The sequence below is a fragment of the Sinocyclocheilus anshuiensis genome, unplaced genomic scaffold (assembly GCF_001515605.1).
Source record: "Sinocyclocheilus anshuiensis isolate Anshui unplaced genomic scaffold, SAMN03320099.WGS_v1.1 scaffold758, whole genome shotgun sequence".
NCBI lineage: Eukaryota > Metazoa > Chordata > Actinopteri > Cypriniformes > Cyprinidae > Sinocyclocheilus > Sinocyclocheilus anshuiensis.
Window position 1 is genome coordinate 575,665 of NW_015548126.1, and position 27,058 is coordinate 602,722.

At 37.8% G+C, this 27,058-nt stretch overlaps 3 protein-coding genes and 1 long non-coding RNA gene across 4 annotated transcripts in view; 3 read left to right on the top strand and 1 right to left on the bottom strand.

The window, feature by feature from the left end:
* The window catches only part of LOC107704736 (NACHT, LRR and PYD domains-containing protein 12-like), a 23,978-nt gene extending 21,337 nt beyond the window's left edge, over positions 1-2,641 (top strand). Inside the window, exons 15-18 of the mRNA XM_016507726.1 lie at positions 818-991; positions 1,223-1,390; positions 1,916-2,092; positions 2,302-2,641. Of these exons, the coding sequence (XP_016363212.1) occupies positions 818-991; positions 1,223-1,390; positions 1,916-2,063 (490 nt within the window). The 3' untranslated portion in view covers positions 2,064-2,092; positions 2,302-2,641. The remainder of the gene's footprint in view (positions 1-817; positions 992-1,222; positions 1,391-1,915; positions 2,093-2,301) is intronic.
* Positions 2,642-5,487: 2,846 nt separating this feature from the next.
* LOC107704690 (NACHT, LRR and PYD domains-containing protein 3-like) lies at positions 5,488-11,398 on the top strand. The gene is made up of 8 exons (XM_016507678.1): positions 5,488-5,515; positions 6,648-7,889; positions 8,355-8,841; positions 9,145-9,318; positions 9,457-9,630; positions 10,232-10,405; positions 10,856-11,029; positions 11,362-11,398. The coding sequence occupies exons 1-8, from the start codon at positions 5,488-5,490 to the stop codon at positions 11,396-11,398; spliced, it is 2,490 nt and encodes an 829-aa protein (XP_016363164.1).
* A 704-nt stretch (positions 11,399-12,102) lies between these two features.
* On the top strand, positions 12,103-14,117 carry LOC107704737 (uncharacterized). The gene is made up of 4 exons (XR_001636000.1): positions 12,103-12,152; positions 13,336-13,434; positions 13,626-13,721; positions 13,998-14,117. It is a non-coding gene; the product is annotated as an uncharacterized LOC107704737 (long non-coding RNA).
* A 10,191-nt stretch (positions 14,118-24,308) lies between these two features.
* Positions 24,309-26,840, bottom strand: gmnc (geminin coiled-coil domain containing). Its single transcript, XM_016507679.1, has 4 exons — positions 26,675-26,840; positions 26,311-26,396; positions 26,095-26,211; positions 24,309-25,109 (listed from the first exon to the last, which is right to left on the bottom strand). Exons 1-4 carry the CDS (start codon positions 26,838-26,840, stop codon positions 24,309-24,311), a joined length of 1,170 nt encoding a protein of 389 aa, XP_016363165.1.
* Between the last annotated feature and the right edge of the window lie 218 nt (positions 26,841-27,058).

The following is a 27,058-nucleotide window of genomic DNA, read 5'->3' on the forward strand; positions in this document are numbered from 1 at the left end:
TGATTTTGAAACTTGTGAATCCATTAGAATCGTTAGAAGACAGAATCGCGATTCATATATGAATAGATTTTTACGTGCACCTCTAGTTTTCTCTTCCTCTTCTCTAAAGCAGCGCAGGCCTCGCCCCCTTTGCTGCCTTTTCCCGAGGGCGGGGTTTATCTGGGTTTGTTACGTCACGAACCCGGGAAGTAACTTCTTGTAGTCCCTACCAGCTGTTTTTGTAGGCATTAAACTGCCAGAAGACGATATCTCAGTTTGCATTGAACCTTTAGCTTCGTAACTTTGCAGATATTGTTTATGCTCAAACAGCAACATTACACACTAACTAACGTTAAAAAAGGGAAATCGCAATGAACCACCCCTTTAAAATGAAAGTAATCCACTGCGTCCTCAGTGGCTCAGATGTTGGGAGAAAATGAAGACTCTTATGTTCAGCCTCACATCCAAACACAGAACACCTGGATTGCTTACGAGACATTGTTGACATTACAGCTTCTCAAGCGCGGAGAAAATGGAGGAGAGCGTACAACCGCGGAGAGCGGAAACTATGGCAGTGCAGGGCTGTCAATCAACCCCCGTGGCCCGGGCCTATGCAATATGATGTCACATTGCATAGAGAATCAAAACAGCAGGCCTAGTGATACTTATTTGGTTTAAAGGGGAATAAAAAATGAGGAGTGGGTGGATTTTTATCATTGTAGGGTGGTTGTGTTCACATACTGCCAACACACATTTCTGTCCAAACACCATGTAAAAGTGGATTTTGCATAATACGTGCCCTTTAAGTTTATCTTTAATGAAGATGTTCTTTCTGCAGGCTGATGAGTTGTGGTATCACAGATGAAGGTTGTGCAGCTCTTTCTTCAGCTTTGACATCAAACCCCACACACCTGAGACGGCTGGATCTGTCTAAAAATAAACTATCAGACTCAGGAATGAACCTGCTCTCTACTGGACTGAGCAATCCTCATTGTAAACTGGAGATGCTTGGGTATCTTTCTACAGTTTGTCTTATTAAATATATACTAGTAAATGAGTTATATTACTGTTGTGAGCATGCATGAATGGTGTATTGACTAGTTTCGAAGCAAACCCATTACAACATTCTATAAAAAGATTGTTCACGTATGAACCATGGTTGTAGACTATGTTTTATAAGGAACCCATTCTCCTATAGAATAAACAGACAAAAGTGAAAAGTGTGTTATTGTTTTCCCTGCAGGCTGCATGATTGTGATGTCACAGGTGAAGGTTGTGCTGCTCTGGCTTCAGCTCTCAGATCAAACCCCTCATATCTTAGAGAACTGGATCTGTCTGATAATAAACTAGGAGATTTAGGAGTGAAGCTTCTAAATACTGGACTGGATGACTGTAAACTGGAGATACTTAAGTAAAATATTTCTAACAGTCACAAATGAAAACTATCTAGACTATGTAGAACTACTGTATCTAGAAACTATCCTTTAATCAGACTTGTTTTTAGACTTAAACACCCACCAATTTACTTGATTTGTTTTCCTCTCATGTTTATGACCTCCTGATTTCTCTTTGTTTTGAAAATTTTGTGATCATTTAATTCATGACCAAAAGAAACATAGACAGATTTTTTTTGGGGGGGGGCGGGGCCTAGTGGTAGTGCTCATGCATGACTTTGAATCCAGCTTCTGTCATCTCCTGGTCCACCTCTTCTTCCTGGCCTTTCTCTGCTATACCCATAAATAAATGTAACAAAAGGCCTAAAAAGTCTTAATGTTAATGTTCTTTTGAAATTGTCTATTACAGTACAACCACAAAAAAACGAAGTACTTAGAAATATATAAGTACATCAGTAAAGAACATTTTACAAAATGTAGGTTTTAGCCATTCTTTACAGAATAAGGAAGTGAAGAGTTTCTTACTGTTCTCTCTTTTACAGGTTGAAACATTGTGGTTTCACATATGAAGGATGTGCTGCTCTGGCTGCTCTTCTTGGATCAGATCAATCATATCTGAAATATGTGGATCTGTCTGTTAATATACTTGAGGATCTAGGAGTGCAGCTGCTTTCTGCTGTGTTTTACTAAGCATTTTTATGTAAAGTGGAAATATTCAGGTAAGATCATGTCATCAAGACTGATACTCCAATAAGGCATATTGGCTATTTGTGGGTATTTACTTCTTTTCTAACTTTATTCAGTTCAGTGGACCATATTAGCAGATTTGAGTAACTTGAAATAAATGCCCTGAATTGATATAATAGCAGTAATATTATATAGCAAGTGTCTCATTGGTTTTTACTTGATGACTTTATATTCCCCACAGAAGAAATGATGATTGGACCATAGAAACTGCAGTGTCTCTCATTTTGCTGCTTTTCAAATTTAGTCATATAGTGTTTTGATGCCCCTACTGAAGTCACGTGGAAGAGTGACTGTTCAGAGGACACAATGGACTAAATGTAAATCACGTACCAGCAAAGGGCAACATACATTTCATAAAAACAAACACTTATAGTGATTTGAGAATCATCTGAGCAGTTATCCATCTTTACCAGTGGTGAAGCCGTAAATCTGCAAATGAGTGGACCTGGCTAAAATAGTTTGGACCTCTATTCTGTGTACAGCTATATGTCATCAACATCTCTAAAAGCTTGGCCTTTAAAACACAGCTTTTAATTTTTAAAACAATTTTTGCACTTTCTCCTTTTTTGTACACTTTAGCTCACTATGTGCATGTACACAATTCATTCATTCATTCATTTAGTAAATGAGATTGTGGCTCATTGTGGAGCTTAAATGTTGTATTTCACATTGATTCCTTTGTTATGGGTCTGGGTTTTTTTTAATCAACACACCTGACTGTTTTAACCACTTGGCTCAATTAAACAGCAGTAGTAAGGGAATAAAGTTCTGCTCTCTGTAATCAAGTTATACTAGGCAACACAATATCTCTGAAAATACATTACCATTACCTGTATATAACAGCGATTAATGCATTCTTTTAAATGACTGATCCAGAAATGTACCCATTAAAGTGTCACTATTCAGTGTCATTATGAATCCACATAGTTCAGAAAGTTCCTCAGGTTGGTGATAAATATTGATTATTATATTTCATTTTAGTCCAGAGTGTTGAGTCTTCCTTTGCTGAGGAAGAGAAAAATGCATTAGAGAAAATCATGGATTCTTTTGGTGAAAGAGTCTGGAATCACACATTGATTGTGTTCGCTGTTGGAGATGAACTATAGGAGAAACTCCCATAGAGTTATCCATTGCAAGTGAAGGTGATGCTCTCCAGTGGCTCACTGAGAAATGTGGGAACAGGTATCATGTTCTCAACACTAAGAACTGGGGTGATGGATCTCAGGTCACTGAACTCCTGGAGAAGATAGAGGAGATGGTGTAAGGAAACAGAACAACATTATGAAATAGACATAAAAACTTTACATCATGTTGAAGAGGAGAAAAGAACGATGCTGAAATATGAAATGGAAAAAGAGAGGGTTGAAACACCTGAAAAGTACCAAGTCGACAAAACACTGTTCAGAAATGACCTCTGGATTGGAGTCTCATTCACCATGAAGACAGTACAATGTTCATAAAGTGCAAAAAGTATCAAAAGCTACATTCTTTCCAAATCACCTTATATGAGATGGGGGATGCTGCTGTATTGCTATATTTAGTTCAACAGAGATGAGGTTATTTTATTTCATTGTTTTTTTTATTGTGTGCAGGGTTGGGTATCTTTTTGTGTTTCTTATTTGGTTGCTTAGCAGTAGTCTAACAGCTATTTATGCTAGCCAGTACAGCCATTGTTTCTTAAAGGGGTCATATATTGCGATTTCAATTTTTCCTTTCTCTTTGGAGTGTTACAAGCTCTTAGTGCATAAAGAAGGTCTGTAAAGTTGCAAAGACTAAAGTCTCAAATCCAAAGAGATATTCTTTATAAAAGTTAAGAGTCAGTCACACCTACCTAAAACGGCTCGTTCTAACATGCCCCAACATATCTACCTCACTATGTGGGAAGATTTGCATAACGCCGCCCAAATGTTCACGCAAAGAAAGAAGGCGTAACTTTTATTCTCACTGTAGTATTGTTGACGCTGCAGCATTGTCGTGAAGACGCTGTGTGCTTCGTTGTGAAAGCGAAACTACTTTGTTTGGTCTTCCAAAAGAGGACGATATCCGCTTCGTCATGCCTAGAGCTGATCTGTGCTGGTCGCTGAGGGAATACATCAACTTTCACCGTGGACGAAGCGGAGTCCAGACTGCCTCAGCTCACTCTATCCCGGCCTCAGCACACGCTAAGCCGGGGCTCAGCATCATATGACCCCTTTAAAATTAGTGCCTCTGTTGCTTTGAATTTGAATTTGAGTTTTTCCAGACATGTTCTCATTTTCAAACCTTCAAAATATTAGAACCGTTGCTGTTGTTCTTTCAACTCTCACACAGCAGTTCTCTATTTTTAGTTTTTAAATGTCCTGGAAATAGCCTACTTCGAGTTGAAAGATGCCTCATACTGGTTCCTCACTGAAGGATTTGTTTAAACTTTAGGAAGAGCTACTGGAAAAACCTGTTAGATTAGATATTTGAACACAGTTTAAAATTGATTGTACCTTCTACACTACACTTTAAAGAAAGTATTGTATATTGTTAGCACAAAAGAAAAAGCATAGGTAAATGTGTATTTATTTTACTGCACTGCATATTATATGTGTTACCTGTAGTTTACTATAACTTGTCTCTCTCTGTACATCTAGCCACGTTTCAACAATGCATGCCATTACAATATATTTTTTTACATTGCTAGGATGTTTTTCTGAAGTTCACTGTGTGTATAAGGACTCTCTTACCACTGTTTAACACTAATTTACACCGTTAATATGATTAAACTGTTTTAAAATACTACTTTTGTCAGTATCCAACATTTTGTTTTTGTTTTTTTTGTTTTTACATCACACTTTGTTGTCAATTATTGCTACAACCCTGACTTTCAGCTGTGTCACAAAGTAAGCACGCACTTTTCATAAAATTATATTTTATACGGTTAGGGAACAGGTGGAGGCTGTACAATGCTCACGCATTGTAAACTGAACTGTACCGTCGCCGGTGTGCTGGATCAACAAACAACCGAAGGCGGAGCGAGATCCACCTGACGCAGGTGAGCACATAAACATCAACACTGTACAGTCCTGACTGCCAACATATTAGTACTGACTACCAACAGGGCAGTACTTTGACTTTGATACATTTTCTCGTTTATTATGTTTTATATGCCACTTTGAAAATAAAAATTTAAAAAATGACAGAATCAAAACTGTAAAATGCATTTCAAAATGTGTTTCAGTCCACAAACAGAGCATTGTCTTGGAAAATAATTTTTTATGCTAAGAAATGCTTTATTGCTGTTGTTACAGATCAATGGAGCCAGAAAGACCAGGCTCACCAGAGCCATGCTGCGCACCCATAAAGAAGCACCGGTTCAGCAAACATAAACCATGTTGTAGAGATGCTGCCAGTGCCAACCCAGAATACAGGTACTTAAAAAATGGATGTAGCAAACCAATGTGTACAGATAGATAGATAGATAGATAGATAGATAGATAGACAAACCAATGTGTACATTTAAAGGCAGATGAGGTCAATTTTGAGTTGGAGGCACTTTTGAACACCGGTATTGCATACTTATTGATAAAAGCCTGATCTGAATAAAAGCATTTCATGATGAAAGCATTTATGAAAAAGTGCTTAAATTGTGTTTTTTTAAGTTCAGTGCAGGCAGAGAGATCAAACTCACCAGTGCCGAGCTGTGTGTCCATAAACAGTGACCGGTCAATGGAGCTTCCGGTGTTCTTTGGGAAAGAGGATAAAAACACCTCTGAACACAGGTAATAAAAAAAAAACGAGATAGTTTTGAAAACTGTTCTAAAACTGCTGTTATTTTTAAATGGTGGCAAGTGTGGAAATAAAATACATACACTGAAAAACAAATGGTGCAGAAACAATTTTCACTCTGGTTTCACAAAATCATTTCTACAATGTATTTAACAACAAATTCTGCTCTGAATACAAGAACATTACTGTATATGATAAAGTGTTCTGAATAGAGCGGTCATTAATTTGTCGTGTTTCAGATCGATGCAGTCAGAGAAAGCAGATTCACCGGCGCCTAGTTGTGTGTCCATAAACAGTGGTCAGTCAATAGAGCTTCCAGTGTTCTTCAAGGATGTAGACACCTCTGAACACAGGTATGTTTCAAAATAAAGATGTAAAACATTGGAGGCATTTCTATAAAGTAAACCCAATGAATCTTTGACTATTGAAGCTTGATCTGTGTATAATTACTCATAGTAATGACTGTCCATATACTGAAGTCTGTAATGTGCTCAGGTCACATGCAAGAAGACAATGTCAGAGTTGTGATGGGATAAAGCCAGCACTCCGTGAGTGCAGGTATTCACTCGTATAAATACATGTAAATTCAAATTGATCATTGATTATTTTTTTTTACAATAACTTTCTTAAGAACCATGTCTGCATGTGTATAAATCTGTTTGTGCTTGCTAATTTCTGTTTTCTTACTTATGTTGAAGCACTGACTGTCAACATGCTGAAGTCCACAACAAACTTATATCAGATCTGTGGACAATGTTTCACTGTTTATGTGAGGGAATAAAAAAGCAGGGGGAGGTGGAGAGATCAATGATGAGCATGAGGTCTGTTGGATTGAAAAAGCATCCAGGAAAGCTGCAACAGAAGATACCCCAATCAACCTGAATGACATTTTCACACCGTTACTTGGCCAAAAGCAACCCATCAGAACTGTGCTGACTAAAGGGGTTGCTGGCATTGGAAAAACAGTCTCTGTGCAGAAGTTCATTCTGGACTGGGCTGAAGGGAAAGCGAATCAGGACGTCCACCTCATATTTCCACTTCCTTTCGGAGAGCTCAATTTATTGAAGAACCAAACATTCAATCTTCAAGATATTCTGCAACTTTTCATGGGCACAAAACAACTTGAAATCTCTCCAACTGAAGGTAAAATCATTTTCATCTTCGATGGTTTGGATGAGTGTCGTCTGTCTCTGGATTTCCACAACAACGTGAAGTTGTGTGATGTGACTGAATCAGCCTCAGTAGATGTGCTGCTGACAAACCTCATTGCGGGGAATCTGCTTCCCTCTGCTCTCATCTGGATCACCTCCAGACCAGCAGCAGCTGATCTCATTCCCTCTGAGTGTGTCCATCGAATGACAGAGGTACGAGGCTTCGATGATCCACAGAAGGAGGAATACTTCAGGAAGAGAATCAGTGATCAGAGTCTAGCCGATACAATCATCAGACACCTGAAGACATCAAGGAGCCTCCACATCATGTGCCACATCCCAGTGTTCTGCTGGATCTCAGCCACTGTTCTTGAGAAGATGTTGAGTGAAGCAGAGAGTGGAGAGATTCCCAAGACTCTCACTCAAATGTACACACACTTCCTGATTCTTCAGATGAGAAATATGCATGAGAAGGCCTTTAAAATTAAAGATGAAGACATGATCCTCAAACTGGGGAAACTGGCTTTTAGGCACCTTATGAAAGGCAATGTGATCTTCTATGAAGAAGATCTGAGAGAATGTGGCATTGATGTGACAGAAGCATCAGTGTACTCGGGGTTGTGCACTCAGATCTTCAGAGAGGAGTTTGGTCTGTGTCAGAGGAAAGTCTTCTGCTTCGTTCATCTGAGCATTGAGGAACATCTAGCAGCTCTCATTCCCTTCGAGTGTGTCCATCGACTGACAGAGGTACGAGGCTTCAATGACCCTCAGAAGGAGGAATACTTCAGGAAGAGATTCAAAAATCAGAGTCTGACCAACAGAATCATCTCACACCTGAAGTCATCAAGGAGCCTCTATATCATGTGTCACATCCCAGTGTTCTGCTGGATCTCAGCCACTGTTCTAGAGAAGATGTTGAGTCAAGCAGAGAGTGGAGAGATTCCCAAGACTCTCACTCAAATGTACACACACTTCCTGATTCTTCAGATGAGAAATATGCATGAGAAGGCCTTTAAAATTAAAGATGAAGACATGATCCTCAAACTGGGGAAACTGGCTTTTAGGCACCTTATGAAAGGCAATGTGATCTTCTATGAAGAAGATCTGAGAGAATGTGGCATTGATGTGACAGAAGCATCAGTGTACTCGGGGTTGTGCACTCAGATCTTCAGAGAGGAGTTTGGTCTGTGTCAGAGGAAAGTCTTCTGCTTCGTTCATCTGAGCATTGAGGAACATCTAGCAGCTGTGTATGTGATGTTTTCATTCAATTTGAAAAACCTAGATGTTCTCAGTGAATACCAGTCCTTAGAACATGACGTTCAGTACCCAGCATGTTTCACAGTCTATGCGAGGGCTGTGGAAGCAGCTTTGCAAAGTCAGAATGGCCATCTAGACCTCTTCCTTCACTTCCTTCTGGGTCTCTCGTTAGAGTCCAATCAAACTCTTTTTCAGTGCCTACTGACACAAACAGGAGCAACATCTCACAATATGGAGCAAATTATCCAGTATGTCAAGAGGAAGGTTACAGAAGATCTTTCTCCAGAGAAATCCATCAATCTGTTTCACTGTCTGAATGAACTAGGTGATCATACTCTGGAAAATGAAATCCAAGACTATCTGAATGCTGGAACGATCAAAGATGCCATTCTGTCTCTGTCTCAGTGGTCAGAGCTGGTTTTTGTGTTGCTTACCTCAGAGAAACTGGAAGTGTTTGAATTAAACAAATACATCAGGGATGAGTTCAACCAGAAACACCTCACACAAGATCAAGTTCTCCATAATCTATTACCTGTGGTTGAACTGTCCAGATCAGCACAGTAAGTAAAAAATATATATGTGCTTAGATTTGACTAAACATTTGCATATTTTCTTGTACATAAAGGGCCTTGTTTTGAACTTACATGTACAGATATGTGCATTTGACTAGGACTTTACTAGCATTCATTCTATTTCCTTGTGACATTAAAGTACCGACACTTTAATAAATCAGGTTGAGAGTATTTTTAGTATATATTGATGATCATATAAAAACCAAATAAATAATATTTCTGTAATATTTCCTGTTTTTATAATTGTTTATATGAGCGATCTTATTTTATTCGTTTTTTTTTTTTTTTCAGGCTTGGCTGTTGTAGTCTGTCAGAGAATTGCTGTGCTGATCTGGCATCAGCTCTCAGCTCAGAATCTTCATGTTTGAGAGAAGTAAACTTAAACTTCAATAATCTGCAGAGTTCAGGTGTGAAGCTCCTTTCTGCTGGACTGGGAAATCCTCACTGCAAACTAGAAACGTTGTGGTAAGTCCTGCAAGTTGTCAAAACTACAAATAGATCCTGCACAGTTAAACTGTGTCTGAAGTATTATTAGCATTTTTACATACTCATGCGCTGTATTAATGGAACTGGAATGTGAGCAAACAAAACTGTCTGGCGCAGGTTATGGCGCTGTGGTCTCACACACGAAAGCTGTGACGTTCTGGCTTCGGCCCTGAATTCAAACCCTTCACATTTGAGAGAGCTGGATCTGTCTGAAAATAACCTAGGAAATCAAGGCGTGAAGCTTTTCTCTGATGGACTAAAAAATCCTCAGTGTAAATTGGAGACACTGAAGTAAGTTCTTCAGAAGCTACAAATACAAAAGTAAATGATGTGTTAGTGTTTAAAAAAATAAGAAATAGTTAAAAAAGCTATGTAGATGTCTAAATCTATCCTACTGATGTTTGTACTCTCCTAAGATATTAGGGTGCTGTAACGTTGTACTCTGAGAGCTTCTTAATGAACTGAGCAAATGTAAAGAATTTACAGTGTGTCCCATTGATCTTTCTGCAGGCTGAGATTTTGTAACTTGTCAGATAAAAGTTGTGCAGCTCTGGCTTCAGCTCTGAGATCAAACCCCTCACACCTGAGAGAGCTGGATCTGTCTGAGAATAGCTTAAGTTATTTTCATACAATGCTGCTCTTTGCTGTAATGGGGAAACCTTGCTTGAAACTGGAAGCATTGAAGTAAGATCATGAATTGAAGTTGCAAACTTGAGATGGAAAAAATTAAGTCCAAGAAAATCTCAAAATATGTAAAAAAAAATTTTTTAAAAATCCAATTTGAACAGCAGTGTGTATTTTGTTTGTGATTTTGGGCAGCCACTGGAGGGTCACAGCTTCAAAGATCAGTGTGTCTTGAAGGAAAAAAGTGTGTTGTTGTTTTTTTCTGCAGATTGGTGAGCTGTAGTTGCACAGATGAAGGCTGTGCTGCTCTGGTATCAGCTCTGAGATCAAACCCCTCACATCTGAGAGAACTGGATCTGTCAAAGAATAACCTAAGTTACTTAGATATGATGCTGCTCTCTGCTGCAATGGAAAATCCTTACTGGAAACTGGAAACATTGAAGTAAGATCATCTCTTTGAGTGATGAAATTAATCTATACTAGCATCAACATTTTTTTCTTACATTTTTATTATATCTAGATTGTGGTCCTTGTACACTCTAAAAAATGCTGGGTTAAAAAGGGACAAACCCAGCTATTGGGTTGTTTTGACCCAGCAAACCCCTCACACCTGAGAGAGCTGGATCTGTCGGAGAATGAATTGGGAGATGACTGAGTTAACTTTCTCTCTGATGGACTCAGAAATCCTCTTTGTAAACTGGAGATATTATGGTAAGATTTTTGCTTAAGATTGGTGAGATGAAAACCTCTTTAGTTAATGGAAAATTCATTTAAAGCATGCAAATTTAAGTACCTGGCAAAAAAAAAAAAAGTCTATGGAAAAAGTTTATAATAAAGTGTATATATAGTGTGAAATGAAAGGGTAAATGCTGTGTCATTGTTCTGTCTGCAGGCTTAGAGATTGTGATATAACAGATGAAGGTTGTGCTGCTCTGGCTTCAGCTCTGAGATCAAACCCCTCACACCTGAGAGAGCTAGATCTGACTAAAAATAAAATCACAGACATGGGAGCAAACCTGCTCCCTGCTATGAAATTCGATCCACACTATAAACTGGAGAAATTAGAGTATGTTTCAGATATATATATTATTATTTTTTTTGACTCAATCTTTATTAACCAAGTGACAAATATTGCACTAGGAAAATAAGATTGTCAACATAAAGAATTTTTGAAGAATTACACTTTTATCTGTAATAATAGATGTTTTCATTTAATGTTTTCTTTTTTAAAAGTTGCATTTGAAGAGAGTTTAACTAAGAACTGGGCTGCTCCGTGGATTTGTTGCTGCAGTAAAGCTGTACCAGGGACTGATACACAATGTTTTAATCATAATTCATTCATTGTCACAATTGAACTTTTTCTAATGTACGTGATCTGTTGTTTTGGGTGTTTTAAAGTCTGTCCAACACATTAGGTGATGGAACTATTTTCTGAATGTGTTTGAGAATATTTCCCAGCAGATGGCAATGTCATGAAATGGAGAACATTTCTCTCTGCACTTCATTTTATGTCTTTATACCCAAATATAGTTGTTTATAATGAAAATGCATAAACCTTGTAAAGATTTTGTTTAGTTTATATTGTAATTATATGATATATTCTACATTTTGCAGAGTGATAAGGCTGCAATGTGCAATTTTTTCCCAACTTGTAATTAATCTTAAAAAGTTGCTTTCAGTGTGTATTTCTTTCTTTATTTAAAATATGTATGTTTAAAATGTGTTTTAAGGAAACCCCATGTGTTTTGCTGTCCATTCAAACTGTGTGAATTTACCTGAAAATCCATCTCCCATCATTTTAAACTAATTTTTAAAACGAGGTGTTTTTGAAATGTAGCAATTGTTTGTACTTGTGAACGCCCATTGACTTGTTTGGATAATTAGTATACAAATCAGAAAGAAAGAAATTGTGTAGACGTAGGCTACATAGCCTATTACTTAATATAATATCGCCTTGACAAATGTTTACTGAATGACTGTAGGCTAATTCACAGGTGAGCACAGGTTCTTTACAACACGATTGAACAGGACGTTGCGCTAATTACCGAGTAATTTGTTTCAGGCCAATTTTAGCCAAGTAGCTGTATAAAAAGTAGTTTACTGTAAGTAGTTTAATAAGATGCCTTGCGTTGCCCAACAATTAAAAGCTGATGGTTTGTCAAGGATCCTCGTGATCTTTAGAGATGAGGGTGAGTGATGTTGTGAGAGTTGTAAATGAAGATAGGCCTACATAAACGTTAGATTGGCTGTATTGGTGAAAATATCTGTTTTTATTAGCTTGATATCAAACAGTCATTTGTCACTTTTTTTATCAAGGTGTTTCGAATTTAATTGTCATCTTTTGTTTCCTTAACCTGCAAAAGCAATTGGTTCAGCCAGACATTATTAACACTAAGTAGGTGTGAATTGAATGTTGTTTATTTACTGAAATAAGACATTCATTGAGTTATTATTTGTTATTTTTAATTTATTATTATTATTTTTGCTTTATTTTTCTTTTACCTTCAGATATGAATTTGGAATTTGAAAGAAGACTCGGTATCAGTTTATCCGTCTAAAAAATAGGAAGGCATACAATGACGTGCACAACTAGTTGGGCTACATGTTTTACCTTTTACTCTGACAAAAACAACAATTGTTTTGAGAGATAACTAGTTTGCTTTAAAACAAAAAGGAATCGGAATGTTTACAGTACGTGACTTCCGTCCAGTATTTTGCATTACTTACATTTGTCGCTATTTTATGCTGTTTCATAGGCTGGTATAGGCCTAGTCTGTTGGATGAATTGGGTTTCTGGCCATATTTTGACCATGTGGTTTACTTGCTACTATTACTTTTATTTGGTTAATTTGCAGAATGATTGTAGCTGGAATGAGTTCTGAAAATGTGACGAATACTGAGGCCCACTAATGAATGAATGAATGAATGAATGAATGCTTGGCTTATTGTATGGGTGGCAAGTAAACCCTCAATTAATACTTTTAATTAATACATTGTAATAGCCAAATTTGTTTCTTACGTCATGTAATATTTAGTCTTTAGTCTGGAAGCTAAACGTAATCACCAGAAGGGGATCCCGAAGGGGAGATCAGATTTAACAAGACCTGGTCATTAGGAGTCATCATTAAATGGATCAACTCAAGGTTAAAAAGCCCAGGTAAATTCAAACTCCCTTTAAACTAGTTTTAAAAACTTTGTTAGTCTTTAGTATTACGTAACAAAAATAAAGCCAAAATGTTTTATATCTCTCAATTGCACATTTATTTATTTTTTTTAATGTCACAATTACACCTAGCTCATTGTGCAGCACTTGGTTCTGAATGACAGGAAGATCCACTGAATTATTGTTGCAATGTCTCTGCTTCACTGCAGCTCAGAGCAGCAAGGGAGATCAGCATCTCCATGTCCCAGCCATGAGTCCATGAGGAGTGATCAGTCAATGGGTCATCCAGAGGATTTAAAAGAATCCAGGTACATTAATAATTATTAGGTTTTCCTCACTTTTCAGTTTTATGCTATGTCATTTAAAACAATACATTTTAAAAAAGATATAGTTAACTATTTTAACTATTGTGAATCTATGTCTCACGCTTGTGACTGTTTCACAGTTGTTACAATTAATTACACTAAATTCACATTGTAATGTTTCTGTTTCACTGCAGCTCAGAGCAGCAGGGAAGATCCTCTTCATGTCCCAACCAAAAGTCTGTAAGGAGTGATCAGTGTGTGAGCTGTCCACTGGATTTAAAAGAATCTAGGTAAAAGATTAATATGATTAAATCCTTGTTTATATTACTTCTGAGTCTTTAGTTATATCACGAGAGGGGAAAAAGGCTTCTGTATCTTGCTGGTCATTGTATTTAGTCCTTTTTAATCTGTTTATTTGTCTTTAATTTACATTTTACGATTATTAAGAGTATCAGTTTACGAGTCTTAAAATCTCCTTATTAAATAATATATATTTAAATGATTAAACGATCTGCTATGTGAGTAATGGTTTAAAATGTATAACAAGATTTATTTTAATTTTCCAGTGCTGCCTCACCCCTTGATCAAATTCGAGAAGCAGTCCAATCAAATCTGAGGAGATTTCAGTGTTTGTGTGAAGGGATATCAAGACATAGTGACCTCATACCTCTCAACGAGATCTACACTGAGATCACAGAAGGTGGAAGAGGCGAGACCAATAATGAACATGAGATCAGATGGATTGAAATTGCATTTAGGAGAGGAACAACAGATGATACGCCAGTCAACTTGAATTAAATCTTCAAACTTTTACCTGGACAAGATCAACCCATCAGAACTGTGCTGATTAAAGGAGTCGCTGGCATTGGAAAAATAGTCTCTGTGCAGAAGTTCATTCTGGACTGGGCTGAAGGGAAAGCAAATCAGGACATCCACCTCATATTTCCACTTCCTTTCAGAGAGGTTAATTTGATAAAGGACCAAACATTCAGTCTTCAAGATCTTCTGCAACCTTTCATGTGCACAAAACAACTTGAATTCTCCTCAAATGAAGGTAAAATCATTTTCATCAGGGGAAAGTCTACTGTTTTGTTCATGTGAGTGTTCAGGAACATCTTGCAGCTTTATATGTGTAGCCTACCTCTCATTTGTGAATCAAAATATAAATGTGATAGACCAACCTAGTCTTCTACCCAGTGTTCTGACTTGTGTTAAACAAGGTTCAATATCTGACCTCTATCAGAAAGCTGTAAAGAAAAGATTCGCTGAAATCAAAACAGGGACAATAATAGGTGAGCACCAGCCAATGAGATTGTCGTTTGCGCATTAGTTCCGCCCACTACTGGAGAACCCGGAAGTTCTTAAAAGCTGAAGAATTCCAAAGAAACTCCTTTATTTGGACAGGAAAATACAACAAAGAATATCGTTTACATGTAGCGCATCAATTGTAGCTGCATATTATGTAAGACTCTCTCGCTCGCTCGCTCTCTCTCTCTCTCTCTCACTTTGCGCGAGTGAGACAAAGCGACGGCGAGTCGTGCGTCTTCACACTAGAGTTTACGGTATGTCAAATGCACAAACACAGGTGTGCTGCGCATCCATTGAGATGAACTGAAAAACAGCACAGATCACTCGCCCAGAGTGAAGATTTAGTCGCATATGCGAGTGATTTACTCACAATGTAGAGGGTTGATTTACCTTGTTTCAAGGCCCACATATCAGCTGAAAAAACAATGTATTGCAAAACTGACATTGAGAAGAAGTCTTTAATGAAGAAACCCCTGAGGGTTTTTTTGTTTAGGTTTTTTTGGTTTTTGCAGACTGGAGTTTTGTGATGTTTCTGATAAGGGTTGTGATTTTCTGGCTTTGGCTCGGAGATCAAACCCCTCACACCTAAAAGAGCTGGATCTGTCTGGAAATAAACACACTAACTCCGGATTGATGATTCTTTCTGCTGAATTCCAGAATCCCCTTTGTAAACTTTAGAAACTGTGGTAAGATTACTTCTAAATTATCCTAAAACACATATTTTGACATTTAGCTTGGTTTTGTTAACAAAGAACTGTATCCATTAACCTAGATCTGATGCCATTTCCTCTGCAGGATTAGACTTTGTGGTATCACAAGTGATGGTTGTGCATCTCTGGCTTTAGTTCTGAGATCAAACCCCTCACACTTGATCGAGCTGGATCTGTCTGCAAATAAATTTGGAGACACTGGATTGCGGAAGTTATCTGTTGATCTGGAGAATTCTGACTGTAATCGTGAGACGCTCAGGCAAGATTATCACTCACCACATTTGTCAAATAAGTCCTTTGTTCCAAAGCTAAAGACAGAAATTATTGTAATTCTCTCAGCAGGTTAGACCACTGTGAAGTCACTAATTAGGGCTGTGCTGCTCTGGGTTCAGCTTTGAAATCAAACCCCTCACACCTGAGAGAACTGGATCTAGATTGGAATAAAGGTGACTCAGGTGTGCAAGCACTTTTTGACGCTTTAAAGGATGCAAACTGTAAATTGGAAGTTTTGCGGTAAGTTAATGTCAAAATCATGCTGAAAATGCAGAATTCATTATTTTTTTTATACTGCAGTCAGTCCACTGATTTTCAATTCATCATATCATCATAGAGAGAGCCATCATTCATGTTAAACTTTTTACAATTATTTATTATAGAGTGTATATAAATTGTGAATACGGTGCTTTTGTGAAAATACCTACTCCAGCTAATGATCATGTTATTTAGCAAGATCACAAAAGAGCTTTAAGGAGAAATTAGTTTATTTAATACAATTGTATTTATTTTTACCAAAAAAAAAAAACAATGTGTATAAAAATCAACAGCAGCATTAAGATTTGTTTCTTTTTTTTCCTCTACAGACTGAGGAATTGCAAAATTGCAGAGGAAGGTTGTGCTGCTCTGGCTTCAACATTGACATCAAACCCCTCATACCTGAGAGAGCTGGATCTTTCTCAAAATAAACTAAAAAGCATATAAAAATCCTCTCTACCACTCTAGAAAAGCCTGACTGCGAGATACTGCGGTAAGATCATTACTTTTGCTCTATATCTTCTCTGATAGTGATAAATGACTGAAACAATCCTTTTTAATCACAATTTTTCGTTGCCGTTTGGAATATTGTGGTATCACAGATGACGGTTGTGCTGTTCTGGCATCAGCTTTGAGATCGAACCCCTCACACCTGAGAGAACTGGATCTGTACATGAACAATCTAGGAGATTCGGGAGTACAGCAGTTCTCTGCTGTGAAGAATGACCCCAAATATCAACTCCAAAAACTAAAGTATGGAAAACCTCATTATTAGAGACCAGTATTTTAAAGAAATACACTTTTCTTATTCTTCTGCACTGAAGTTATCATTATATATCTGAAAATGTAAAGAGATTATGAGACCTTTCACTCCAGCTTATTGAAGACTTTGTACTTTCGACTGACTTTTATTTAGTACTGAGTTAGCTTATTTAGTAGCAGTTCTCCAGTGACTCTTGTTGACACTAACCTCTGTCAGTTTTCCACATCTTCATGCCACAAGGACATAAGCAACAAACTGGACAATATATCCATGAGTTGTATTTAAGTCCTCCTACTGTAGCTAGCTAGATGCAATTGCACTTTGATTTTATTTTATTAACTAATTTGATTGTTCACATTTTTTTTTAACCTATTTTGTAAGGTTCTCTCAAAACATGAATTGTCTTTTGTGTCTGTTAATTTCTCTATGTAAAAGCTAAACTGATATGTGCGGAATGTGATTGTATTAAAATTCATGTAGCCTATACAAAGTTGTAGGTCAACACAATTTCTAGCAATATTGCTGGCTTGATTGCACAGACACTGAACTGAACTGAGCTGGACGATGACATTACTGAATCAACAATGAACTGACTTTAACCAAAAAACTGACTATTTTATATTGTCCTCTTGCGTTATCGACACACCTTTTTCCTATTTAACACTGTAAAGCTGTTTTGTCACAATCTGTATTGGATAAAGCGCTATATAAATAAAGGTGACTTGACTTGCAGGGGCGTGTCTACGTGGTGGCCAGGGGTGGCACCGGTCTCCCCTGAAATTTGGCTGACCACCCCAGGTGCCCCCCCCTACCAGATGTCTTGCGATAGGCTTGTTTTAGTAAATTTCTAACTTTATCTGGCAGTGGCGCATCCTGGCATGTGTAGGCAGCTGCCTAGGACCGCTTTCTTCTCCTCTTTATACTTAATTTTAGGCGGCTTCTAGTCTGCATCCTGTTAGCGCAATTTCATTTCCCCCTCTTCCCTTTTTTTTTTCCCAAAAAAAAAAAAAAAAAAAAAACAATCAGGAAAATCTAAATTGAAAGTACCTTCTGAAGACTGCTTGAATTAAACAGCCAACAGTCTACAGGAGATTACTGGAGAGGCCGGAAGAGGAATTTACTTCTGGGAAGTATCCTACCACTTTGGTCCACAAAAAAATAATTAAATATATAATAATATAATTATTATTATATTATATATATATATATATATATATATATATAATGATACCAAGTTTATAATTTAAAATTGGACGTTTAATTCAACGTGTTGAATTTTCCCAGCAATTTCTGGTTTCTAATGGTTTCTACAACCAATGTGTTTCAGTGTAGATATCGCTTGAGACAATTACACAATTCCACTAGAGGGAGCTGTTTATCATTTTGTAAGAGTTCTAAAATTTCACTTCTATTTTACGTAAATGCAACTTCACTCTAACGTGTCTATAAACTGTACAAAGACAACAGCCCTATACAATCAGTACTCATTTATCTGTTTTCATGATGCTGATATTTAGGTTTAGATCTCAGTACATTTTTGTCATTTGAACGGGTGTAACGGTGTAACGTTAGACATGACAGGATGTTTATTGGTTGCAAAGGATTAGCAGGATAAGCTGTGTAAACAGCTGACGATGAGCAGGTTATATTATTATTACATGTATGTATGCATATATGTGTTGTATACCACAGGTGCATGTTGGCAACCTTAAGCAGATGCGAGTTAAGGGATGTAAAGTTCAAATGTCATGTGATAGATAGATAGATAGATAGATAGATAGATAGATAGATAGATAGATAGATAGATAGATTTGTTGTTGCATAATATTAATAATAGGTAACCACTATCTAAGTATGAGCACTGGTCAAGCTAGTCTGGGATGCGTCACAAACACACTCGGATCAATGCATGCCTTATCATTGCTCAGTAAAATGATTATTCAAAATGTATTTTTTCCTGAGGCTCTTGGTTTGCATCTGCTTCCTCTCTTCTTTCCTCCTCTCTGCTAATCAGGACATATAAATGTAAGTATTGAATGCTCGTGTGTGTGTGTGTGTGTGTGTGTGTGTGCGCGCGCGCATGCATTTAATCACTTATGTGTGCCTTACTGCCTACGCAAATACCATGATCTCTGTAACATTTATCCCATGGGACTCTCTGTACAGATTTATGAGCGTGTCCTTTAGGCACAGTGAAATATGACAGCTGAGTGAACAGCAGTGACTCATCTAAACTAAATGTGATAACATCCAGGGTTTATAAAACCAGTGAATGTCAGTGTGACATAGGCCTACATCTGTGTTTCTTCAGCTACAGTCTCTGCATGTCCTAGGTTTTAATTTTCATTAACAGATACGTTTTTTTTTTTTATCTATAGTAGGGATGGGCATTTTCCCAAAATTTTGCATTCGAATATTTATAGTACAATTCGAATAGTGTTTTTATTATTCAAATAATAATTTCAGACCGAATATTCGAATGTTCGACTATTCGTGCACACCCCAAATCTATAGGTTGCATTAAAACACTGCCTTCATTTATTTATTCTAAATGGCTTTTATTTAATTATCAATTATAATCTAAACAAATTTTTTTTTAAATGTAAACCATTTTAATTTTTATTATGTAAAAAACATGATTAACATCTATATTTTTTATACAATTGTGACTGGCAACGTGTCATTTCCACTGTTACCAACATGTTTGCGCCAATAAAGTTTTTTTCAAAAGTTCTTATTTACCAGTGAAGATCATGTTTCATTCAGCATGCACGAGACTTGAAGGTAAATTTCAAGGTAACATCACTGTTATTTCCAAACAAGATATGATTTTGTCAATAATTCAAAAAGTGTGAAAATATTTAAGTATTAAGTATTCTGGACAAAATGCTAGCTGTGAAATTAGCATTAGCAAAACAAAGGGTTGAGTCATTTTTTCATCCAAAAATTAATTTAATGAATTTTCACCACAAAATGAAAATGAGAGTTGAGATGTAGTGGAATGACATCTGTTCATAATTCATGAGATTAAAAAAATACCTCCTGTGATGTTTGTAAATACACTGATGGAAATTGTAGAGCGATTAAGTAAACTTGTAAGCATATCTTTAAAGTGTTTTAAGGGATTTTCACTGGGTGCATTTGGACTTGCAAATGTGAGTTTATCTTTTCATATTTGAGTCTTGATAGTATATGAAAGTGTGTGGTCTGTGCCGTGTTTGCTTAAGGTTGATGGTTGATATAAGGTTCTACTGTTGTGCAATGCGGCAGTTAAGGGTGAACGGTTTGATTGACAGCTCAGTGGTTAAGGACTGATGATCAAGGCTGAATCATTGAATCATTGACTACAATGAAGTCCTCTGTTGTACAATGACACTTTCTTACTTTTTAAATGTGATGTTTTATAGGCCTATCAGTGGCTGTAAGAATTTAATTGTTTGTATTTGCGAATATGTGGTGCGATGTCATGTGAGCTCTCCAGCTGCATGAGGGGTCAAGTAATGTGGTCACGTCGCATTCCAGTCAGACACACTTGCCACGCGACAGCAGCAACACGACCCTCGGAGCGGAACACTATATATACACACACACACACACACACACACACACACACACAACTAAATACTGAGCAAAGGGTCTGAATACTTAGGACCATGTGATATTTCAGTTTTTCTTTTTTAATAAATCTGCAAAAATGTCAACGATTCTGTGTTTTTCTGTCAATATGGCGTGCTGTGTGTACATTAATGAGGAAAAAAAATTAACTTAAATGATTTTAGCAAATGGCTGCAATATAACAGAGTGAAAAATTTAAGGGGGTCTGAATACTTTCCGTACCCACTGTATGTGTTACTGCATCCAGTAGGTGACGCTGTGAGCCGGACACTTCATGGTTATGTTCAAATAGCATTGAAAAATATTAGTTACATTATTTCCTATGCTTAAGTATATTTCTATTTTTTATCGACAGTGTATCAGTACACAACAAATGAGGCAAAACAAAACAGAAACTTCCATTTTAGCACAAAAAATATGCGTCTTCCAATACAATAAATAAAGAAAGAAAATGTCTTTCTTTACACATACACATCTCCATACATCAAACATTTGAAATATCAAAATAAATATAAAAAATAACAGAAAATAACTTTTACTTAGCCCCAAAGTACTTTGTTTTTGCAAAATGTAATTAAATATGCAAAATCAATAAGATAATAACAGGATGCCATTCACTGAATTAATATGATAAGGTAACATGCCAACATTCATTATGGAATAATGCCTACTGTTTTTATGTTACTGTTTTAGCAGGTATCATACAGTATATGCTGAGTAGTGTTCAGTGAGTGGCTAGTATGCTATTTTGAACATAGTCATAGTCCAATATGTCTCTTATATTGATGATTACTTTAAACCAGGGCTATGTTCAGAATAGCATAATACTCTTACTTCTTTTTCAGAATATAGTATGAGCACTGTGTGCAGAATATGAATGCATTGAAACCAGTGTGTAGTATTTATCACAGCACACTGCACTGAATACTGCGTCCCACAATGTACCAGTGTTTCACTTACTATTCTTAAAAAGAAAGAAAAAAAGATAAATCACAGCAGTATTTGAAGGTATTTTACAGCTGCAGCTATAGTTTACAGTGTACAGTTACTCAAGCTTCACAACCATAGAAACACATTAACTATTACACCGGGCCGAGCAGCATTCCGGCATATTCTCTCTACCTTATACATGATGTATTACTTCAGGCCTATTAGAGATCAAGATAACAGGACTTCCTTAATTAGAAAGGCACACACGGCCTGCTTAAACGTTAACTTTATCTCTATTGCGTATTCTCCCAATGTCTAACACCTACACCAACTTTGTAAAGATACAGGTATGATTTATTATTTGCTTATGCTCAAACATATAAGCCTAGTTGTTGCTTCTGAATTAGTTTGCCTCACAATACTTACCAGTGTTGGGGGTAACCTATTACAAGTAATGTGAATTACATAATCAGATTACTTTTTTTCATGTAACTAGTAATGCATTACTTTTAAATGTTACAATGAAATATCTGAGTTACTTTTTCAAATAAGTAATGCCAGTTACTTTGTTTTCCCATTGATCCACTGACACCTTTCCTGTCCCCATGTTGAGAGAAAATGGGAGTGCCATGCAGACGACACACACACACACACACACACACACACACACACACAATAGTTTAACTGCTCTCTGTCACGCTTTCTCCGCGCGTTTTATATTACAGCTACACCTCTGTGTGTTTTGTGTTGTCACCTAAACGCCTCCATTTTCCACCAACGCAATGTCTTACTCTTTCTTTCCCTCGCCTGTCTGAACTTCTGCTAATCAAAGTGACATTTTATATTCTGTAGCTCGTAAAATGAGGATCGCCTTATTTCGGAGTTTGCTGATTGTATATACAGTGGGTACGGAAAGTATTCAGACCCCCTTCAATATAAGTAATGCCAGTTACTTTGTTTTCCCATTGATCCACTGACACCTTTCCTGTCCCCATGTTGAGAGAAAATGGGAGTGCCATGCAGACGAAGAGGCATTTTCTATAGCTGGAGGCTTATTAATTACATTTTTTGGTGTGAAAGGGTTTTTTGTTATTAAAAAACAAAATAAGCAACCCCACCCCAGGTGACAAAAAGTAAAGCAAAAGTAATGCAATGCATTAAAAAAAATGGACCATCCTTTGGTTTCCAATCTCTGGATGCTGAAATTATTACATCCAAATGTGAACACACCTTTATCCACTCCATCTTGTGAAACAAACAAGGTACCAAGACCCTAGGCAATCAGACTACCAGCTGGCTTGTAGTGTCCCTTTCATTGTACAGAGTGATGCAAATTTTTCTGGGCCAAACCGAAAGTAAGCATCACCCTGGTTCCCTCAACAAAAACTCAATAGGACTTTTCCATTGGCTTTTGAATTATTGCAGGTAATAATCTCTGTAACCAATGTTTATGATTCTTACACGTTTTGTTCACCATGGCAGACTTCACAAATTAATACAACTTTTATGAATTATGAAGCCAACATAAAAAAGTTTACCTGTTTGGCATGATGTTGTTTAATGTCCCTGACAACCCCTTTAGTCCCTTTTAGAGACTTGTTAGCATTACTGATGAATTTTATGTTGTAGAGTAAAACATGAAAATATCTTAAGCTTGCATTAATCACAAACATTATTTTGGCATTTAACCAAAAAAACTGGCTTCAGGATGATGGAACCAGAAGTGTTAAAATGCAAACTTGTTTCTGGGTTTTGGTCTAAAAAAAATAAAATAAAAAATTATCACTGCAACATTATTTTCCATTGAACTGAATGTCCAAAACACTTGTATTGAATGGGAGCAAGCAATTGTTTAATCTAAAATACGAAATATGCAAACATATGTACGTTTTATGTATAATATTGAATTGCAGTTTCCGAATTAGGTCATTGTTATTCTTTTACCCACAACCTGTCGGTTGTCTAACACATCCTGCCAAATTCTCTTTTCGTCACCCCCAGCCATGTATCATCTCCTTTCCCTTGTTCTTTCACCTGTACCCGTTATTTTTCAGGCTCCTGTACCTCTCAAGGTGCTCTTTCCTGTCAACCTCTCAATCTGGAGGCCATCTGCAGGGGGCTTAACCGTGTCATTAGAGATAGACCACTCACCCTGGCTTCTCCATGGCTAACTCAAGGCCCAAACTTTCCCTGCCGTCCCCAGCTCCCTGAGGGCAGAGCAGAGAGTAAGAGGCTAGGCAGAGGGGAGGGATAGAGGGGTGTAAGTATCCCATGTTGGACCCCCATGGGGGTCTCAGACCTGCGGGGCGGACCAGGGAGGAAGTCTCCCTCGAGACCGACCGGCCCTCTCTTTTGTCTCGCAGTGGCGGGAGAATGGAGAAGACGTACCGGAGAGAAACAGAGGGAGGGAAAGTGATAGGGGAAGGAGGGAAGGAAAGCGGGACAGCTGTGGGAATGACAGGTTAGGGCTAACGCCGTAGCACGATAAGATTTGGGACTCACCACGTTGATACTTCTAATGCATCAGTTCACAATTAAAGAGACAATTATTCTGTTACGGTGAGCTATTATTTTCAATAGAAGACATATGCGAACTGTATTTGATCCAGGTGTCTTAAAGCGAGTGACATATGCTGTGTTTGTGTATTAGTTAGAGTTGTAGCATCAAGGGTGGTGACAGTGTTAATTCAAGGGACGAATCTTAATGTTTTCTTTTACAATTTGAAAGTACCAAAAACGTAAAAAAAGAAACATTTATTTTGGAAAAAAAAGTGTGATTTTAATGAATTCAGTCATAATCCTGCATCTAATATCAAAGCCTTTCAATCACAAAGAATAAAAAAACGCAATATACAAATTCATGACTTAATATCACAAAGCTATTAAAATATATAATATATAGCCCGTAGAGGTGAAGTTGTTGTGTTTCTTGTAAATATGGGGCAAGTTGGGTTATCAATCCTCAAAAATGGCTAAAAAAAGTTTCCCCCCCCCCCCAACAAAATCCTTAAAAAATGTCTCTAGTAACATTGTTTAGGAACCCAGGTGAAGTTCCATACCCCTTGTGCGTCTCTGCGTGTGAAAGCTTGTCCTTGAGGGAAACTGTGCGTCTTCACACTGTTTTGTGGACTTAGTGACATGCTAAATGCCAAATCTGTCCTGCCATGGGACATACGAGGTGTGGAGAAAAGTTGACTGTCGCCCCCTGGTGGACTAGAGGAACCACAGGCTGGTGTGTTGTAGTATGGACCAGGGCTTACGTCCTGGGGACAATATGGAGTGGAGGCGGCTCGTGGGGGTGTGAAGTGTTGCGCGGTGGTCATTGCTGATGGAGAGCTGACCAGTGACCCTGTAGATGTGATGGTGTAGAGAGCTGAGGGGTCTAGGGTTGAATAATCAGAACCCAAGCTCTGAGAGGTGCTGTAGCCACTGGAGGTGTCCAGACTGCAGTTGCTGGATGAGTCTACAATGCTGCTGTATTCGCAGCGTGTCTCAGCATTAGGGCTGAAGCCGACTGCATTATCTACATTTGTCGTACTGTAAGGATCTTCTATAGGAAGTGGACAGCTGAAAGAAGGGGTGCTGAAACTGCGTTCTGGGTCAATGGTGTTCTCGTCCTGCAAGCCTAGAGTCTCTAGTATCCATGAGTCTAGAGGTGGAGTGGCCGCCAGCTCTTCAGCAGAGCAGAACTCCAAAGAAAGATTGCGGCATGTCTGCTTTCCCTCACCGTTATGAAGCAACTGGCTCAGGTTCCGGAAATCACCATGAGTTCTCTTTCGATGTCTTGAACCATCTGGAACCTTGCAGTTAGAAAGGAGCTTCTGCGATTTGTGGAAAAGAGAATGTAGAAGTTGATTATAAATGTATTTTGAGGAAAGATCTGACATGAACGACAGTACAGGGCCATTCACGCCAAGAACAATAACTATATTAGCATCCACACCAATGCATGATAGTGGATTCTGATTGGCTGTCAGTGTATAGTTATTATCCTTGGTGTGAATGGCCCTTAAAGGGTTAGTTCACCCAAAAATGAAAATTCTGTCATGAATTACTCACCCTCATGCCGTTCCAAACTCGTAAGACCTTCATTCATCTTTGGAACACAAATTAAGATATTTTTGTTGAAATCCAAGAGCTTTCTGACCCTGCATAGACAAAAACACAACTACCACATTCAAGGCCCAGAAAAGTACTGTAGTAAGGACTTTGTTAAAATAGTCCATGTGACATCAGTGGTTCAAACTGTAATTTTACGAAGCTACGAGAATACTTTTTGTGCACAGAGAAAACAAAACTAGCGACTTTATTCAACAATTCCTCTCTACCCTGTCAGTCTTCGATGCACAGTTATGACAATACCATGATGACGCATGCGTGTGCATTCCTCTGAAGAAAAGAAATTGTTGAATAAAGTCCTTATTTTTGTTTTCTCTGTGCACAAAAAGTATTCTCGTAGTTTCGTAAAAAACAAAACAAAAACAAAAAACAGTTGAACCACTGATGTCACATGGACTATTTTAACTATGTCCTTACTACCTTTCTGAGCCTTAAACGCGTCAGTTACGTTGCTGTCTATGCAGGGTCAGAAAGCTCTTGAGTTTCATTAAAAATACCTTAATTCATGTTCCGAAGATGAATGAACGTCTTACGGGTTTGGAACGGCATGAGGGTGAGTAATTAATGACAGAATTTTCATTTTTGGGTGAACTAACCCTTTAAGAAGTATGATATGTCTGTCCATCCATCCATCCATTTTCACTTGTCAGATAGATAGATAGATAGATAGATAGTGAGATTTGTTACCTTAGTTTTTTCCTCTAAAGACTTCACATATGATGAGTTTAAAAACTCTTTGAGCTTGTTGTTCTCTTCTTGCAGTCTGGCCAGCTCTTCTTCTCTTTGCATAAGGGTGTCTTGGAGCTTTATGGGAAAAAATGTTACCACAATCATTAACAATATGTCGACAGCTTTGGTTGAGTAATATCTATATTATAATCTATTTTTGATCTGTTTAAATACCTGTTTATTACGTTGAAGTTGAGGTGACAGTTGGTCAGGCCAGGTGGGCCGATGTCCCAGTCCATGCTCAGATACAGGCAGTGCATCTAAACAAACAGTAAATTTGAAACACAGGTCCTCATCCTGATTAGTAATGGTCTAGCAATGTGAAATAAAGAAAAAGAAAACATCAATGAAATAAATAGGCTACTTTAAAAACAAAAGAAAGCGCCCGAAAGAACTAACACTTTGGAGGTGGCCAGATACTCCACAGTCCATTGCTACACTAACAAAACGTGAAGAAAAAATCCCAGATGGAAAAATTCCAGTTTGTCGAGGCGGGAAGCCTCTCGCGCCGCTGATCCCGGCATATTGCAGGACTTACCCCGCCGCGGCGGCTCGTGCTGGCGGGCAGCGTTGTCCAGGGGACCGGCGTCCCAGAGGGAGACGAGCGTTGCTGTGGAAACGTCAACACTACGGTCAACTGACGTCGAGGCGGAGAAGTCGTAGCGCTGCCCTCCTGCAAAGCTCCGATCTTGGCAGGACAGCATGGTGCTCTACAAATCCCATCATAACAGGGCGAGACAGTTATTTAACATTTTATTATTTTGAATGAAAAAAATGGAGTATTTAAGCATGTCAAGACCACGTTAAAAATGGACACAAACACCAAAAAAGTCATTCAAACTAGGCATTTCGACATAAATTGCTTCATTACGTCTTGCAAGCAACTTTTCCTTTAGGAACTGAACACTTAATAATGATCATT

Coding starts and splice junctions, on each gene's coding strand:
- gmnc (XM_016507679.1), bottom strand. CDS start 26,840: ATGCTGTCCTGCCAAGATCGGAGCTTTGCAGGAGGGCAGCGCTACGAC. Junction 26,397..26,674: donor GCACGAGCCGCCGCGGCGGG/GTAAGTCCTGCA, acceptor CTGTTTGTTTAG/ATGCACTGCCTGTATCTGAG. Junction 25,110..26,094: donor CTTTAGAGGAAAAAACTAAG/GTAACAAATCTC, acceptor CACAAATCGCAG/AAGCTCCTTTCTAACTGCAA.
- LOC107704690 (XM_016507678.1), top strand. CDS start 5,488: ATGCTGCCAGTGCCAACCCAGAATACAG. Junction 5,516..6,647: donor AGTGCCAACCCAGAATACAG/GTACTTAAAAAA, acceptor TGTTTATGTGAG/GGAATAAAAAAGCAGGGGGA. Junction 8,842..9,144: donor GAACTGTCCAGATCAGCACA/GTAAGTAAAAAA, acceptor TTTTTTTTTCAG/GCTTGGCTGTTGTAGTCTGT.